Source organism: Oncorhynchus keta, chromosome 20 (genome assembly GCF_023373465.1).
Source record: "Oncorhynchus keta strain PuntledgeMale-10-30-2019 chromosome 20, Oket_V2, whole genome shotgun sequence".
Taxonomy (NCBI): Eukaryota; Metazoa; Chordata; class Actinopteri; order Salmoniformes; family Salmonidae; genus Oncorhynchus; species Oncorhynchus keta.
The window spans coordinates 39,676,883-39,694,588 of record NC_068440.1 but is presented as its reverse complement, the minus strand read 5'-3'; the positions used below and the strand labels follow the sequence as shown (position 1 = coordinate 39,694,588).

The 17,706-nt window shown below is 48.0% G+C and overlaps 1 protein-coding gene across 2 annotated transcripts in view; it reads left to right on the top strand.

Moving 5' to 3' along the window:
• Nucleotides 1–251: 251 nt before the first annotated feature.
• The window catches only part of kpna6 (karyopherin alpha 6 (importin alpha 7)), a 46,884-nt gene continuing 29,429 nt past the window's right edge, over nucleotides 252–17,706 (top strand). Inside the window, exons 1-7 of one of the 2 annotated variants that reach the window (XM_052472876.1) lie at nucleotides 252–383; nucleotides 6,295–6,428; nucleotides 9,712–9,907; nucleotides 10,500–10,594; nucleotides 10,872–11,003; nucleotides 11,120–11,208; nucleotides 11,318–11,417. In XM_052472876.1, the coding sequence (XP_052328836.1) occupies nucleotides 380–383; nucleotides 6,295–6,428; nucleotides 9,712–9,907; nucleotides 10,500–10,594; nucleotides 10,872–11,003; nucleotides 11,120–11,208; nucleotides 11,318–11,417 (750 nt within the window). In that variant the 5' untranslated portion in view covers nucleotides 252–379. Of the gene's footprint in view, nucleotides 384–6,275; nucleotides 6,429–9,711; nucleotides 9,908–10,499; nucleotides 10,595–10,871; nucleotides 11,004–11,119; nucleotides 11,209–11,317; nucleotides 11,418–17,706 lie in introns of those variants that run through there. The other variant, XM_052472875.1, reaches the window with a different exon arrangement.

Genomic DNA, 17,706 nt, shown 5'->3' with positions numbered 1-17,706 from the left:
GAGAGAGAGAGAGAGAGAGAGAGAGAGAGAGAGAGAGAGAGAGAGAGAGAGGTGAATATTAAAATATGTTTGTGCATTTTTTCATAATTAACAATTCATGAAAACAGTCTGTGGACATCTTTATCAAATTATATCAGAAGAACATTCCACTGATATAATTTGTGACAATGTATAGCGCAATCATTTCATTGGCGCCCACTAGCGTCCGTAGGAAACAGTGGTATTAAATTTGTCATCTCTCGCCATCCGTATTTCTCCGACGACATATTGTTTATGAGGAGCAAATTCTGAAAAGCGAACTGGGAAAGAGGATTACAATTTATTTCTCTCTAAACACAAGAAGTATCTGTCATTTAAGATAAAAAAAAAATTAAAAAAAATGGGTGAGTTATGATGTGTTTCTAGACCGTATGGTTCATACACGGGACTAGAGGATACTGCGTGTTGGAATAACTTACAGGATTGTCAAATCCCCCCACTAGCTAGCAAGCTATTGTTATTGTTTTCACCTACAGATTGCAACCGTTTACTGGTACAGTATTATCTGGGTTGTCAGGACGACGTGTCCTTCAAGAAAGTCTACAAATGACATAAGGTGGCAATTTCAGAAGCAAACGCCAACTAACGTTAACCTTACATGCATCGCCTGCTAACGTTAGGTAGTTAGCTTTTTTTGTTGTTGTCTGTCTTACCAGGTTAATATTGAAGCCAGGTTGTTAAATAAAACTAGTAAAACATGTTAACGCCCGTCAATGTATTAACTCGTTGGCGAGGTCCTTAACTGAAATGAGCAACCAGTCATATCCCTGTTACTTGCATGTTGACACCTACTGAGAGTTAAACTTGGGCGGGTCACACAAACGTTGTTTTTGTTGACAAGTTAACTTGGCTAACTGGTTAGCGTTTACGCTAGCTTTCTAAAGGCTTGTCGTTGCTACAACTTGAGGTTCATAACTGAACTAACTTATCGTTAGCAAAAGCTATCGTACTCTGTTGAATTTCCGACTGTATTACCGCCTCCTGGGAATTAATCAGGGAAGGACCATACTCCTCTGTGAGTTATATAAAAATAGTGAACCATTAAAGTTACACTTTTTTTTAAATATAAATATATTTTTATATTAAACTATAGTAAATATATTTACGTCACCAAATCCTTAATTAAAACGCACTGTTTTGCAATGAAGGGCTACAGTAGCTTCAAAAGCACTCTTTAGTGTAGCTGGAGGACAGCTAGTGTCCGTCCGTCGGCTCGGCACATGATATTTAACAATGCTTTTTTTTCACCTTTTCTCATAAACACTAGTTCATTGTATCTGCTGTGGAGCCCAGTTTCATAATATTACCATATGTTCCCAGCTGATAGTTTTGAAGTAATCACGGAAAACATCTTGCTCAATTATATTGTACTTCCGGCGCCGACAGAGATGGCCGCCTCGCTTCGCGTTCAATGCGACTTTTATGTTTACATACCCTACATTACTCATCTCATATATATATATATATATACTGTACTGATACCATCTACTGCATCTTGCCTATGCCGCTCTGTACCATCACTCATTCATATATTTTTTTACGTACATATTCTTTATCCCTTTACACTTGTGTGTATAAGGTAGTTGTTGTGAAATTGTTAGGTTAGATTACTCGTTGGTTATTACTGCGTTTGTCGGAACTAGAAGCACAAGCATTTCGCTACACTCGCATTAACATCTGCTAACAATGTGTATGTGCCAAATAACATTTGATTTGATTTGAAAACCGGCCTTATTTTAGGGTATTTTTCACCCTGCCAGCTCCTCTTCGTTCTATAGTGTTCCGAACATTCTATTATCATTTTATTGTTCTGTGTCACAATGCTTGCTTTGCTATTGATGGCAATGAGACCTGCCCACGTTGCTGGTAGTTAAAATGTAAACAACAACATAAAGTTGCTAATGGAACTCTTGAGGTCGTCCAGGCCAAGGTGGCGAGACACAGTAGTGATGACACCATAGGCCTTGTTGATATCTGCACCAGACAGGATGCTCTTGCCAGTACACTTGGGGTCCAACATGTGTGCTGCGGCGTGTATGGGCTTCAGGCAGAAGTCTACACGCTTTTTGATGTATTTCAGAACTGTAGTTTCCTCTGCTTGGAGCAACAGTGAAGTGGGCAGGGCAGTACAGATTTCTTCTCTTACATCCGCAAGCAGAGTCTGGACATCAGACAGGATGGCATAGTCTCCCTCGTGCGATGGCTACTGCTATAGGTTTCGGGAGTTTCAGGCTGCTTACCACTCTCTCCCAACATACATCATCCAGGAGGATCCTCTTGATGGGGCTGTCCATATTGGCAGACAGTGATACAGCCATTTCATGGAGAGACTCCTTCCCCTCCAGGAGTCTGTCAAACATGATGACAACACCACCCCAATGGGTGTCGCTGGGCAGCTTCAATGTGGTGCTCTTATTCTTCTCGCTTTGCTTGGTGAGGTAGATTGCTGCTATAACTTGATGACCCTTCCCATACCTAACCATTTCCTAGGCTCTCTTGTAGAGTGTATCCATTGTTTTCAGTGCCATGATGTCCTTGAGGAGCAGATTCAATGCATGAGCAGCACAGCCAATGGGTGTGTTGTGAGGGTAGGACTCCTCCACTTTAGACCAAGCAGCCTTCATGTTCGCAGCATTGTCTGTCACCAGTGCAAATACCTTCTGTTGTCCAAGGTCATGGATGACTGCCTTCAGCTCATCTGAAATGTAGAGACCGGTGTGTCTGTTGTCCCTTATGTCTGTGCTCTTGTAGAATACTGGTTGAGGGGTGGACATGTAGTTAATTATTCCTTGCCCACGAACATTCAACCACCCATTAGAGATGCTTGCAAAACATTCTGCTTTCTCTATGATTTGCTTGAACTTCACTTGAACTCTGTTGAACTCTGCATCCAGCAAATGAGTAGATAAAGCATGTCTGGTTGGAGGGGTGTATGCTGGGCAAAGAACATTCAGAAATATCTTCTAATACACATTGCCTATGAGCATCAGAGGTGAACCAGTTGCATACACAGCTCGAGCAAGACATTCATCAGCATTTCTCTGACTACGTTCATTCCTCCATTGAGTCAAAAAAAACTTATGATTCCAGGAGGACCATGTGCTGTTGCTATCGATAAGGTGTCTGATTCATAATTTTCACCTCCAATAGAAGTAGAGGGACTTTTGTCAGAGGTTGCTTTTTGTGAGCGCTGAGGGAACGTTATGCACTTGGCCAGATGATTCTGCATCTTTGTTGCATTCTTCAAATGTGATTTGGTACAGTATTTGCAAATGTACACAGCTTTTCCTTCTACATAAGGTGCAGTGAAATGTCTCCACACATCAGATAGTGCCCGTGGCATTTTCCTGTAAAGACGAGAAAGAAAATGAGGAAAAAACACCAAATTCAATTCCATGTACAGATAAATAGTTAAGCAGTTAGATTAAACAACTCCTTTGTAAGATAAATGTTTTAAAATGAAACATGTATGGAAACAGGTGAATTACCACTACTCGGTTAGCAGGCTCAAGCAAGCTAAACCCCACATGGTAGCAAAAACTAACTAGCATAAATTAACTAGTTTGAAATGATTTAAACACACTTTGCTGTAGGCTACTACTGAAGTTTACATACACTAAGTTAACTGTGCCTTTTAAACGGCTTGGAAAATTCCAGAAAATGTCATGGATTTAGAAGCTTCTGATAGGCTAATTGACATAATTTTGAGTAAATTGGATGAGTACCTGTGGATGTATTTCAAGGCCTACCTCCAAACTCAGTGGCTCTTTGCTTGACATCATGGGAAAATAAAAAGATATCAGCCAAGACCTCAGAAAAACAATTGTAGACCTCCACAAGTCTGGTTCATCCTTGGGTGCAATTTCCAAATGCCTGAAGGTACCACGTTCATCTGTACAAACAATAATACGAAAGTATTAGCACCATGGGACCACTCAGCTGTCATACCGCTCAGGAAGGAGACGCGTTCTGTCTCCTAGAGATGGAACGTACTTTGGTGTTGAAAAGTGCAAATCAATCCCCGAACAACAGCAAAGGACCTTGTGAAGACACAACCTGAATGGCCACTCAGCAAGGAAGAAGCCACTGCTCCAAAACTGCCATAAAAATGCCAGACTATGGTTTTCAACTGCACATGGGGACAAAGATTGTACTTTTTGGACAAATATCTTCTGGTCTGATGAAACAAAAATAGAACTGTTTGGCCATAATGACCATTGTTATGTTTGGAGGAAAAAGGGGGAGGCTTGCAAGCCGAAGAATACCATCCCAACCTTGAAGCATGGGGGTGGCAGCATCATGTTGTGGGGGTGCTTTGCTGCAGGAGGGACTGGTGCACTTCACAAAATAGATGGCATCCTGAGGAAGAAACATTATGTGGATATATTTAAGCGACATCAGTCAGGAATTTAAATCTTGGTCGCAAATGGGTCTTCCAAATGGACAATGACCCCAAGCATACTTCCAAAGTTGTGGCAAAATGACTTAAGGACAACAAAGTTAAGGTATTGGAGTGGCCATCACAAAGCCCTGACCTCATTCCTATAGAAAATGTGTGGGCAGAACTGAAAAAGCGTGTGTTAGCAAGTAGGCCTAGAAATCTGACTCAGTTACACCAACTCTGTCAGGAGGAATGGGCCAAAATTCACCCAACTTATTGTGGGAAGCTTGTGGAAGGCTACCTGAAACATTTGACCCAAGTTGAACAATTTAAAGGCAATGCTACCAAATACTAATTGAGTGTATGTAAACTTCTGACCCCTTTGGAATGTGATGAAGAAATAAATAATTTTCTCTATTATTCTGACATTTCATATACTTAAAATAAGGTGGTGATCCTAACTGACCTAAGACAGGGAATTTTTACTAGGATTAAATGTCAGGGATTGTGAAACCGAGTTAAATATGTTTTGGCTAAGGCGTACGTAAACTTCCAACGTCAACTGTATATGCAGGTAAGAGTGTGCAAGGTGTTATTAAACGTGTCAGTCTGTCCACTTGATTACTCACATTTTTCTCTCAACCTGTGTGCACTTAAGTTGTTAACTTTAATTCTAATAGGCTGCTTTGTAGGAACCTCATGATGGCTATAGGGAAAATGATAGTATCATGTAGTACCCTAAACCTATTGATGTTATATTGAACTGGGTGAATGGAATATGAATCTATCATCCAATATCATCCAGCTGTAATATAAATAAGGCTATGTGTGCGTGACCATGCACTTCGCCTGTGATGTTACAATCACACTCCATGGTGCCCAGTCTGGCTGGTTCTGGTGACGTGGGTCAGCCTGGCTGGTTCTGGAGCCCAGTCTGGCTGGTTCTGGTGACGCGGGTCTGGTGCCCAGTCTGGCTGGTTCTGGTGACGCGGGTCTGGTGCCCAGTCTGGCTGGTTCTGGTGACGCGGGTCAGCCTGGCTGGTTCTGGAGCCCAGTCTGGCTGGTTCTGGTGACTCGGGTCAGCCTGGCTGGTTCTGGAGCCCAGTCTGGCTGGTTCTGGTGACGCGGGTCTGGTGCCCAGTCTGGCTGGTTCTGGTGACTCGGGTCTGGTGCCCAGTCTGGCTGGTTCTGGTGACGCGGGTCTGGTGCCCAGTCTGGCTGGTTCTGGTGACGCGGGTCTGGTGCCCAGTCTGGCTGCTTCGCGTGCCATGATTGCACAAATGCTGAGTCGGGGCAGTTTGGCCGGCTGTCAGGCAGTTCAGGCGCTTCCTGCTAACTCTGCAATTAAATCGCCTGAATAAATATGTTTGTTCTGTCTGACAGCTCACTGCTGGAGAGAAGAGCTCTGTCTGTGATGTGATGTGTGTGTGTGTGTGTGTGTGTGTGTGTGTGTGTGTGTACTGCGCAGCATATGCTCCAGTGTATTTTTAACCATGTGTCCGGGAGCTTGTTATACTGGGGCTCATGTACCCCTGTGTCATCATTTCTCCCTGGGATCTGACACACACAGTTATGCAACTCAGTCTTAAATGCATCCTAAGTTACTGTCTCTGACTATCCACTCACAAACCTAATAAACACACAGCAAAAACACACACACACACACAGTGACATCCCTGGAAGAGTCTGGCTCCTTGGAATGTGTTCCCTCTCTTGGCAGTGATTTTTCCCGACCGACTGTTGCTAAACTTCATTTTGTTAAATGCCTAACCGTTCTATGACAAACTTTGTGTAAAAATAAAAAATAAAGTACTGTTAAAAGATTTTGATAAGTAGAGAAGATTTGTAAATGAAGATGATTGTTTGTGTTTCAGAGCCGGCAGCCAGTCCAGCGAAGGATAACCACAGGATGAACAGCTACAAGAACAAAGCCCTGAATGTGGAGGAGATGAGACGCAGGAGAGAGGAGGAGGGTGTCCAGCTGAGGAAGCAGAAACGAGAACAACAGGTACACAACATAACCCCCCTGTATAGGACCTAGCCTAGAACACCTAGCCTAGAACACCTAGCCTAGAACACCTAGCCCACTGCTAGTGTCTAAACAGGAGACAGGTACACAACATAACCCCCCTGTATAGGACCTAGCCTAGAACACCTAGCCTAGAACACCTAGCCCACTGCTAGTGTCTAAACAGGAGACAGGTACACAACATAACCCCCTGTATAGGACCTAGCCTAGAACACCTAGCCTAGAACACCTAGCCTAGAACACCTAGCCCACTGCTAGTGTTTAAACAGGAGACAGGTACACAACATAACCCCTGTATAGGACCTAGCCTAGAACACCTAGCCTAGAACACCTAGCCTAGAACACCTAGCCTAGAACACCTAGCCTATAACACCTAGCCCACTGCTAGTGTCTAAACAGGAGACAGGTACACAACATAACCCCCTGTATAGGACCTAGCCTAGAACACCTAGCCTAGAACACCTAGCCTATAGGACCTAGCCTAGAACACCTAGCCTAGAACACCTAGCCTAGAACACCTAGCCTAGAACACCTAGCCTAGAACACCTAGCCTATAGGACCTAGCCTATAACACCTAGCCTATAACAACTAGCCTAGAACACCTAGCCCACTGCTAGTGTCTAAACAGGAGACAGGTACACAACATAACCCCCTGTATAGGACCTAGCCTAGAACACCTAGCCTAGAACACCTAGCCCACTGCTAGTGTCTAAACAGGAGACAGGTACACAACATAACCTCCTGTATAGGACCTAGCCTAGAACACCTAGCCTATAACACCTAGCCTATAACACCTAGCCTATAACACCTAGCCTAGAACACCTAGCCTATAACACCTAGCCCACTGCTAGTGTCTAAACAGGAGACAGGTACACACCATAACCCCCTGTATAGGACCTAGCCTAGAACACCTAGCCTAGAACACCTAGCCCACTGCTAGTGTCTAAACAGGAGACAGGTACACGACATAACCCCCTGTATAGGACCTAGCCTAGAACACCTAGCCTAGAACACCTAGCCTAGAACACCTAGCCTAGAACACCTAGCCTAGAACACCTAGCCTAGAACACCTAGCCTAGAACACCTAGCCCACTGCTAGTGTCTAAACAGGAGACAGGTACACAACATAACCCCCTGTATAGGACCTAGCCTAGAACACCTAGCCTAGAACACCTAGCCTAGAACACCTAGCCTAGAACACCTAGCCCACTGCTAGTGTTTAAACAGGAGACAGGTACACAACATAACCCCCTGTATAGGACCTAGCCTAGAACACCTAGCCTAGAACACCTAGCCCACTGCTAGTGTCTAAACAGGAGACAGGTACACAACATAACCCCCTGTATAGGACCTAGCCTAGAACACCTAGCCTAGAACACCTAGCCTAGAACACCTAGGCTAGAACACCTAGGCTAGAACACCTAGCCTAGAACACCTAGCCTATAGGACCTAGCCTATAACACCTAGCCTATAACACCTAGCCTATAACACCTAGCCCACTGCTAGTGTCTAAACAGGAGACAGGTACACAACATAACCCCCTGTATAGGACCTAGCCTAGAACACCTAGCCTAGAACACCTAGCCCACTGCTAGTGTCTAAACAGGAGACAGGTACACAACATAACCTCCCTGTATAGGACCTAGCCTAGAACACCTAGCCTATAACACCTAGCCTATAACACCTAGCCTATAACACCTAGCCTATAACACCTAGCCTAGAACACCTAGCCTATAACACCTAGCCCACTGCTAGTGTCTAAACAGGAGACAGGTACACAACATAACCCCCTGTATAGGACCTAGCCTAGAACACCTAGCCTAGAACACCTAGCCTAGAACACCTAGCCCACTGCTAGTGTCTAAACAGGAGACAGGTACACGACATAACCCCCTGTATAGGACCTAGCCTAGAACACCTAGCCTAGAACACCTAGCCTAGAACACCTAGCCTAGAACACCTAGCCTAGAACACCTAGGCTATAACACCTAGCCTAGAACACCTAGCCTATAACACCTAGCCTATAACACCTAGCCTATAACACCTAGCCTATAACACCTAGCCTAGAACACCTAGCCTATAACACCTAGCCCACTGCTAGTGTCTAAACAGGAGACAGGTACACAACATAACCCCCTGTATAGGACCTAGCCTAGAACACCTAGCCTAGAACACCTAGCCTAGAACACCTAGCCCACTGCTAGTGTCTAAACAGGAGACAGGTACACAACATAACCCCCCTGTATAGGACCTAGCCTAGAACACCTAGCCTAGAACACCTAGCCTAGAACACCTAGCCTAGAACACCTAGCCTAGAACACCTAGCCTAGAACACCTAGCCTAGAACACCTAGCCTAGAACACCTAGCCTAGAACACCTAGCCTAGAACACCTAGCCTATAACACCTAGCCTAGAACACCTAGCCCACTGCTAGTGTCTAAACAGGAGACAGGTACACAACATAACCCCCTGTATAGGACCTAGCCTAGAACACCTAGCCTAGAACACCTAGCCTAGAACACCTAGCCCACTGCTAGTGTCTAAACAGGAGACAGGTACACAACATAACCCCCCTGTATAGGACCTAGCCTAGAACACCTAGCCTAGAACACCTAGCCTATAGGACCTAGCCTATAGGACCTAGCCTATAACACCTAGCCTAGAACACCTAGCCTAGAACACCTAGCCCACTGCTAGTGTCTAAACAGGAGACAGGTACACAACATAACCCCCTGTATAGGACCTAGCCTAGAACACCTAGCCTAGAACACCTAGCCTATAGGACCTAGCCTATAGGACCTAGCCTATAACACCTAGCCTAGAACACCTAGCCTAGAACACCTAGCCTAGAACACCTAGTCCACTGCTAGTGTCTAGACAGGCGAGAGGAGGGCACAGCGCTCAGGAAGCAGAAACCATAGCAACATAAAACGTCCAAGGGCCACAGCGCACACACTGCTAGTGTCTAGACAGGCGAGAGGAGGGCACAGCGCTCAGGAAGCAGAAACTATAGCAACATAAAACGTCCAAGGGCCACAGCACACACACTGCTAGTGTCTAGACAGGCGAGAGGAGGGCACAGCGCTCAGGAAGCAGAAACTATAGCAACATAAAACGTCCAAGGGCCACAGCGCACACACTGCTGTGTCTAGACAGGCGAGAGGAGGGCACCGAGCTCAGGAAGCAGAAACCATAGCAACATAAAACGTCCAAGGGCCACAGCGTACACACTGCTGTGTTGTTTCTCTCCTGTATTTGGCAGCTGTTCAAGAGGAGAAACGTTGACATGTTGAACGAGGAAGGAGGCATGTTTGAGAGTCCACTGGTCGACTCGTATGTCACCTCCACAGCCACAGAGGAAGGAGTCCTAACGAAAGACCTGGTAGAGATGCTCTTCTCAGAGGACCCAGAGCTCCAACTCGCCACCACACAGACATTCAGGAAACTACTGTCCAAAGGTACCAGGCTGTTCAGTGAATATTACCTGCGTATGGCCGTGCACACTTAGTCCTGCTGACCCTCCTGGGGACCCTCAGGCTTCTGACCCTCCTGGGGACCCTCAGGCTTCTGGCCCTCCTGGGGACCCCCCCTGGCCCTCCTGGGGACCCCCAGGCTGCTGGCCCTCCTGGGGACCCCCAGGCTGCTGGCCCTCCTGGGGACCCTCAGGCTTCTGGCCCTCCTGGGGACCCTCAGGCTTCTGGCCCTCCTGGGGACCCTCAGGCTGCTGGCCCTCCTGGGGACCCCCAGGCTGCTGGCCCTCTTGGGGACCCCCAGGCTGCTGGCCCTCTTGGGGACCCCCAGGCTGCTGGCCCTCTTGGGGACCCCCAGGCTGCTGGCCCTCTTGGGGACCCTCAGGCTTCTGGCCCTCCTGGGGACCCTCAGGCTGCTGGCCCTCCTGGGGACCCCCCCTGGCCCTCGGTCTGCAGGCTTTTGCTTCAAGCCCAGCACTAACTCAGATGATTCAGCTACCTCCCTCTAGGGTGGTAAAGGTTGAGTCCTTGGTGCTAATTGTTACATTATTACTCATATAGTCTGTCTGATCTGTTCCAGAACCCAATCCACCTATTGACGAGGTCATCAACACCCCAGGCATTGTAGAGAGGTTTGTAGAGTTCCTGAAGAGGAGCGTCAACTGCACATTACAGGTGAGACCTTTTGAAATATTAGGTGAGACCTTTTGAAATATTAGGTGAGACCTTTTGAAATATTAGGTGAGACCTTTTGAAATATTAGGAACCACTCTTTATTGGTCAAATATAAAAAGTTAACCTAAAATGGAGAATGGTCAGACTTAAATAGCTAGTAAATCATTGTGGATATATTGTCAATTATTGCAATGTACAATAACATTTCTGTCATTGAAATGTTTTTGTTTTTGTATCAAGTTTCAATGTGTCATTTTAATAAAGTGTCTGTGTGTAGTTTGAGGCAGCCTGGGCCCTGACCAACATAGCATCAGGTACATCCATGCAGACGAACATAGTAATCGAGGCAGGAGCTGTCCCCATCTTTATAGAACTACTCACCTCGGACTTTGAAGATGTTCAGGAACAGGTAAAGGCCCGAAACCCTGTACATAAATAATATAAACAGTCATGGAACAAAAATGTATTACAAGACCATCTATAATTTCTACCTACTTTCTCTCTCTTCGTTCTCCTCTCTGCCAGGCGGTGTGGGCGTTGGGTAACATAGCAGGGGACAGTCCAGTGTGCAGAGACTACGTACTCAACTGTAATATCCTACCACCACTATTAATGTGAGCACACACAATCACACACTACTGTTTATGTCTTGTGTCCTCTGATGTTATCTACTACTCCACATATAAAGATAGCTCATGGTTCCTCTTCCCGGTTCCTCTCCAGGCTTCTGACTAAATCCACCAGACTGACAATGACCAGGAATGCAGTGTGGGCTCTGTCTAACCTGTGCAGAGGGAAGAGCCCCCCACCTGTATTTGAGAAGGTAACATCCAACTCGATATTCATTTAGCATCTCACGGTAGTAGTGCTGCTCTAAGATCAGTGTTTCCGTTTAAATCGTAATTAATAAGATTACATGGACAGGGGGGAGACCTTATCCTAGATAAGCATTCCTACTCTGAGACGCTGTATGAATAAGGCCCCCGGGTATCTGAGACGCTGTATGAATAAGGCCCCCGGGTATCTGAGACGCTGTCTGAATAAGGCCCCCGGGTATCTGAGACGCTGTCTGAATAAGGCCCCCGGGTATCTGAGACGCTGTATGAATAAGGCACCCGGGTATCTGAGACGCTGTATGAATAAGGCACCCGGGTATCTGAGACGCTGTATGAATAAGGCACCCGGGTATCTGAGACGCTGTCTGAATAAGGCCCTGGGTATCTGAGACGCTGTATGAATAAGGCCCTGGGTATCTGAGACGCTGTATGAATAAGGCCCCGGGTATCTGAGGCTGTATGAATAAGGCCCCGGGTATCTGAGACGCTGTATGAATAAGGCCCCAGGTATCTGAGACGCTGTATGAATAAGGCCCCAGGTATCTGAGACGCTGTATGAATAAGGCCCCAGGTATCTGAGACGCTGTATGAATAAGGCCCCAGGTATCTGTATGAATAAGGCCCCAGGTATCTGAGACGCTGTATGAATAAGGCCCCAGGTATCTGAGACGCTGTATGAATAAGGCCCCAGGTATCTGAGACGCTGTATGAATAAGGCCCCAGGTATCTGAGACGCTGTATGAATAAGGCCCCAGGTATCTGAGACGCTGTCTGAATAAGGCCCCAGGTATCTGAGACGCTGTCTGAATAAGGCACCCGGGTATCTGAGACGCTGTATGAATAAGGCCCCAGGTATCTGAGACGCTGTATGAATAAGGCACCCGGGTGTCTGAGACGCTGAATAAGGCACCCGGGTATCTGAGACGCTGTCTGAATAAGGCACCCGGGTATCTGAGACGCTGTCTGAATAAGGCACCCGGGTATCTGAGACGCTGTCTGAATAAGGCACCCGGGTATCTGAGACGCTGTCTGAATAAGGCCAAACGGTATCTGAGACGCTGTATGAATAAGGCCAAACGGTATCTGAGACGCTGTATGAATAAGGCCAAACGGTATCTGAGACGCTGTATGAATAAGGCACCCGGGTATCTGAGACGCTGTATGAATAAGGCCAAACGGTATCTGAGACGCTGTATGAATAAGGCACCCGGGTATCTGAGACGCTGTATGAATAAGGCCAAACGGTATCTGAGACGCTGTATGAATAAGGCCAAACGGTATCTGAGACGCTGTCTGAATAAGGCACCCAGGTATCTGAGACGCTGTCTGAATAAGGCACCCGGGTATCTGAGACGCTGTATGAATAAGGCCAAACGGTATCTGAGACGCTGTATGAATAATCCAGGTAGAGACGCTGTCTGAATAAGGCACCCGGTATCTGAGACGCTGTATGAATAAGGCCAAACGGTATCTGAGACGCTGTCTGAATAAGGCACCCGGGTATCTGAGACGCTGTCTGAATAAGGCACCCGGGTATCTGAGACGCTGTATGAATAAGGCCAAACGGTATCTGAGACGCTGTCTGAATAAGGCCCCAGGTATCTGAGACGCTGTCTGAATAAGGCACCCGGGTATCTGAGACGCTGTCTGAATAAGGCACCCGGGTATCTGAGACGCTGTCTGAATAAGGCACCCGGGTATCTGAGACGCTGTATGAATAAGGCCAAACGGTATCTGAGACGCTGTCTGAATAAGGCCCCAGGTATCTGAGACGCTGTCTGAATAAGGCACCCGGGTATCTGAGACGCTGTATGAATAAGGCACCCAGGTATCTGAGACGCTGTATGAATAAGGCCAAATCTGAGACGGTCTGAATAAGGCTCCAGGTATCTGAGACGCTGTCTGAATAAGGCAAGAGACGCTGTCTGAATAAGGCACCCGGGTATCTGAGACGCTGATGAATAAGGCCCCAGGTATCTGAGACGCTGTATGAATAAGGCACCCGGGTATCTGAGACGCTGTATGAATAAGGCCAAACGGTATCTGAGACGCTGTCTGAATAAGGCACCCGGGTATCTGAGACGCTGTATGAATAAGGCACCCGGGTATCTGAGACGCTGTCTGAATAAGGCACCCGGGTATCTGAGACGCTGTCTGAATAAGGCCCCAGGTATCTGAGACGCTGTATGAATAAGGCACCCGGGTATCTGAGACGCTGTATGAATAAGGCCAAACGGTATCTGAGACGCTGTCTGAATAAGGCACCCGGGTATCTGAGACGCTGTATGAATAAGGCCCCACGGTATCTGAGACGCTGTCTGAATAAGGCACCCGGGTATCTGAGACGCTGTCTGAATAAGGCACCCGGGTATCTGAGACGCTGTATGAATAAGGCCCCAGGTATCTGAGACGCTGTATGAATAAGGCACCCAGGTATCTGAGACGCTGTATGAATAAGGCCCCAGGTATCTGAGACGCTGTATGAATAAGGCCCCAGGTATCTGAGACGCTGTATGAATAAGGCACCCAGGTATCTGAGACGCTGTATGAATAAGGCACCCAGGTATCTGAGACGCTGTATGAATAAGGCCAAACGGTATCTGAGACGCTGTCTGAATAAGGCCCAGGTATCTGAGACGCTGTCTGAATAAGGCCCCAGGTATCTGAGACGCTGTATGAATAAGGCACCCAGGTATCTGAGACGCTGTATGAATAAGGCCAAACGGTATCTGAGACGCTGTATGAATAAGGCCCCAGGTATCTGAGACGCTGTATGAATAAGGCCCCAGGTATCTGAGACGCTGTCTGAATAAGGCACCCGGGTGTCTGAGACGCTGTATGAATAAGGCCAAACGGTATCTGAGACGCTGTCCGAACCGCTACCAACTTATGTGGAAAGGGCAGATTGTCACGAACATGATGGTGTTTTGCACTACGACCCCAACAAGTGTCATTGCACTTGTCTAAAGGGGTCCTTAAATTCTAAATCAAATAGCTAAATGATCCATCTTAACAATTCCATATGTAAAATGAATACCTCTGTTTGGTATGTGCGCCCGTTTATTTATTTTTATTTGACCTTTATTGAACTAGGCAAGTCAGTTAAGAACAAATTCAAATTTTCAATGACGGCCTGGGAACTGCCTGTTCAGGGGCAGAACGACAGATTTGTACCTTGTCAGCTCGGGGTTTGAACTTGCAACCTTCTGGTTACGAGTCCAACGCTCTAACCACTAGGCTACCCTGCCGCCCCATAACCACAACCACTCTTGTTAAGTAAAAAAAAAAAAAGAAGCAATATTTCACCTCTATTTAGTGTGTGTATTGCTACATTCACAGCTCCTTGAATCTAAACTAACAGCTCAAATGAGTAAGTAGGTTAACAGCGCAAGTGGCTCATTGAGTTCTGAATGTAAACCATCTAGCTAGTCAGTCTTTTTGGCGTCCGGACGCCTATAGGCCCCGGTCACAAGTGGTGCACTAATAGTGGTAGGCCCCGGTCACAAGTGGTGCACTAATAGTGGTTGGCCCCGGTCACAAGTGGTGCACTAATAGTGGTAGGCCCCGGTCACAAGTGGTGCACTAATAGTGGTAGGCCCCGGTCACAAGTGGTGCACTAATAGTGGTAGGCCCCGGGTCAAGTGGTGCACTAATAGTGGTAGGCCCCAGTCACAAGTGGTCCACTAATAGTGGTAGGCCCCGGTTCAAGTGGTGCACTAATAGTGGTAGGCCCCGGTCACAAGTGGTGCACTAATAGTGGTAGGCCCCGGTCACAAGTGGTGCACTAATAGTGGTAGGCCCCGGTCACAAGTGGTGCACTAATAGTGGTAGGCCCCAGTCATAAGTGGTGCACTAATAGTGGTAGGCCCCAGTCACAAGTGGTGCACTAATAGTGGTAGGCCCCGGTCAAGTGGTGCACTAATAGTGGTAGGCCCCGGTCACAAGTGGTGCACTAATAGTGGTAGGCCCCGGTCACAAGTGGTGCACAAATAGTGAAGTGGTGCACTAATAGTGGTAGGCCCCGGTCACAAGTGGTGCACTAATAGTGGTAGGCCCCGGTCACAAGTGGTGCACTAATAGTGGTAGGCCCCGGTCACAAGTGGTGCACTAATAGTGGTAGGCCCCGGTCACAAGTGGTGCACTAATAGTGGTAGGCCCCGGTCACAAGTGGTGCACTAATAGTGGTAGGCCCCGGTCACAAGTGGTGCACTAATAGTGGTAGGCCCCGGTCACAAGTGGTGCACTAATAGTGGTAGGCCCCGGTCACAAGTGGTGCACTAATAGTGGTAGGCCCCGGTCACAAGTGGTGCACTAATAGTGGTAGGTCCCGGGTCACAAGTGGTGCACTAATAGTGGTAGGTCCCGGGTCACAAGTGGTGCACTAATAGTGGTAGGTCCCGGGTCACAAGTGGTGCACTAATAGTGGTAGGCCCCGGTCACAAGTGGTGCACTAATAGTGGTAGGCCCCGGTCACAAGTGGTGCACTAATAGTGGTAGGTCCCGGGTCAAGTGGTGCACTAATAGTGGTAGGCCCCGGTCACAAGTGGTGCACTAATAGTGGTAGGTCCCGGGTCAAGTGGTGCACTAATAGTGGTAGGTCCCGGGTCAAGTGGTGCACTAATAGTGGTAGGTCCCGGTCAAGTGGTGCACTAATAGTGGTAGGCCCCGGTCACAAGTGGTGCACTAATAGTGGTAGGCCCCGGTCACAAGTGGTGCACTAATAGTGGTAGGCCCCGGTCACAAGTGGTGCACTAATAGTGGTAGGCCCCGGTCACAAGTGGTGCACTAATAGTGGTAGGCCCCGGTCACAAGTGGTGCACTAATAGTGGTAGGCCCCGGTCACAAGTGGTGCACTAATAGTGGTAGGCCCCGGTCACAAGTGGTGCACTAATAGTGGTAGGCCCCGGTCACAAGTGGTGCACTAATAGTGGTAGGCCCCGGTCACAAGTGGTGCACTAATAGTGGTAGGCCCCGGTCACAAGTGGTGCACTAATAGTGGTAGGCCCCGGTCACAAGTGGTGCACTAATAGTGGTAGGCCCCAGTCATAAGTGGTGCACTAATAGTGGTAGGCCCCGGGTCAAGTGGTGCACTAATAGTGGTAGGCGATGAGGTGTCATTTGACTCTGTTTGGGTTCAATGGAGCTAGTGTTATGCCCGTCTGTTAGCTAGCTGATGGGTTTTTATCTGCTATTGACTCTGGCCGGCCAGAACATACAAAAAAGCCCCAGTGACTCAGAGACTGAGTGTGTGACCAGGGGACAGTATGTGACCAGGGGACAGTATGTGACCAGGAGACAGTATGTGACCAGGGGACAGTATGTGACCAGGGGACAGTATGTGACCAGGGGACAGTGTGTGACCAGGGGACAGTGTGTGACCAGGGGACAGTGTGTGACCAGGGGACAGTGTGTGACCAGGGGACAGTGTGTGACCAGGGGACAGTGTGTGACCAGGGGACAGTGTGTGACCAGGGGACAGTGTGTGACCAGGGGACAGTGTGTGACCAGGGGACAGTGTGTGACCAGGGGACAGCGTGTGACCAGGGGACAGCGTGTGACCAGGGGACAGCGTGTGACCAGGGGACAGTGTGTGACGAGGGGACAGCAGGGGACAGCGTGTGACCAGGGGACAGCGTGTGACCAGGGGACAGCGTGTGACCAGGGGACAGTGTGTGACCAGGGGACAGTGTGTGACCAGGGGACAGCGTGTGACCAGGGGACAGCGTGTGACCAGGGGACAGCGTGTGACCAGGGGACAGCGTGTGACCAGGGGACAGCATGTGACCAGGGGACAGTATGTGACCAGGGGACAGTGTGTGACCAGGGGACAGCGTGTGACCAGGGGACAGCGTGTGACCAGGGGACAGCGTGTGACCAGGGGACAGCGTGTGACCAGGGGACAGCGTGTGACCAGGGGACAGCGTGTGACCAGGGGACAGCGTGTGACGAGGGGACAGCGTGTGACGAGGGGACAGCGTGTGACGAGGGGACAGTGTGTGACCAGGGGACAGTGTGTGACGAGGCAGGAGTTTCTCTCACCCTGTGTTATTGTTCTCTTCAGCTCTGTTTCTCTAGTGGCATTAATAGAAGAAGGACAGGAAGCCATTTTAAAACTACTTCAAATTCACTCAAGGTGAAGGACCAGCTCTTGGCTGTGTCCCAATACACTTAGATTGTTACCTTGGCATTAATATAAGAGGGACAGGAAGCCATTTTAGAACTACTTCAGATTTACTCAAGGTGAAGGACCAGCTCTTGGCTGTGTCCCAATACACT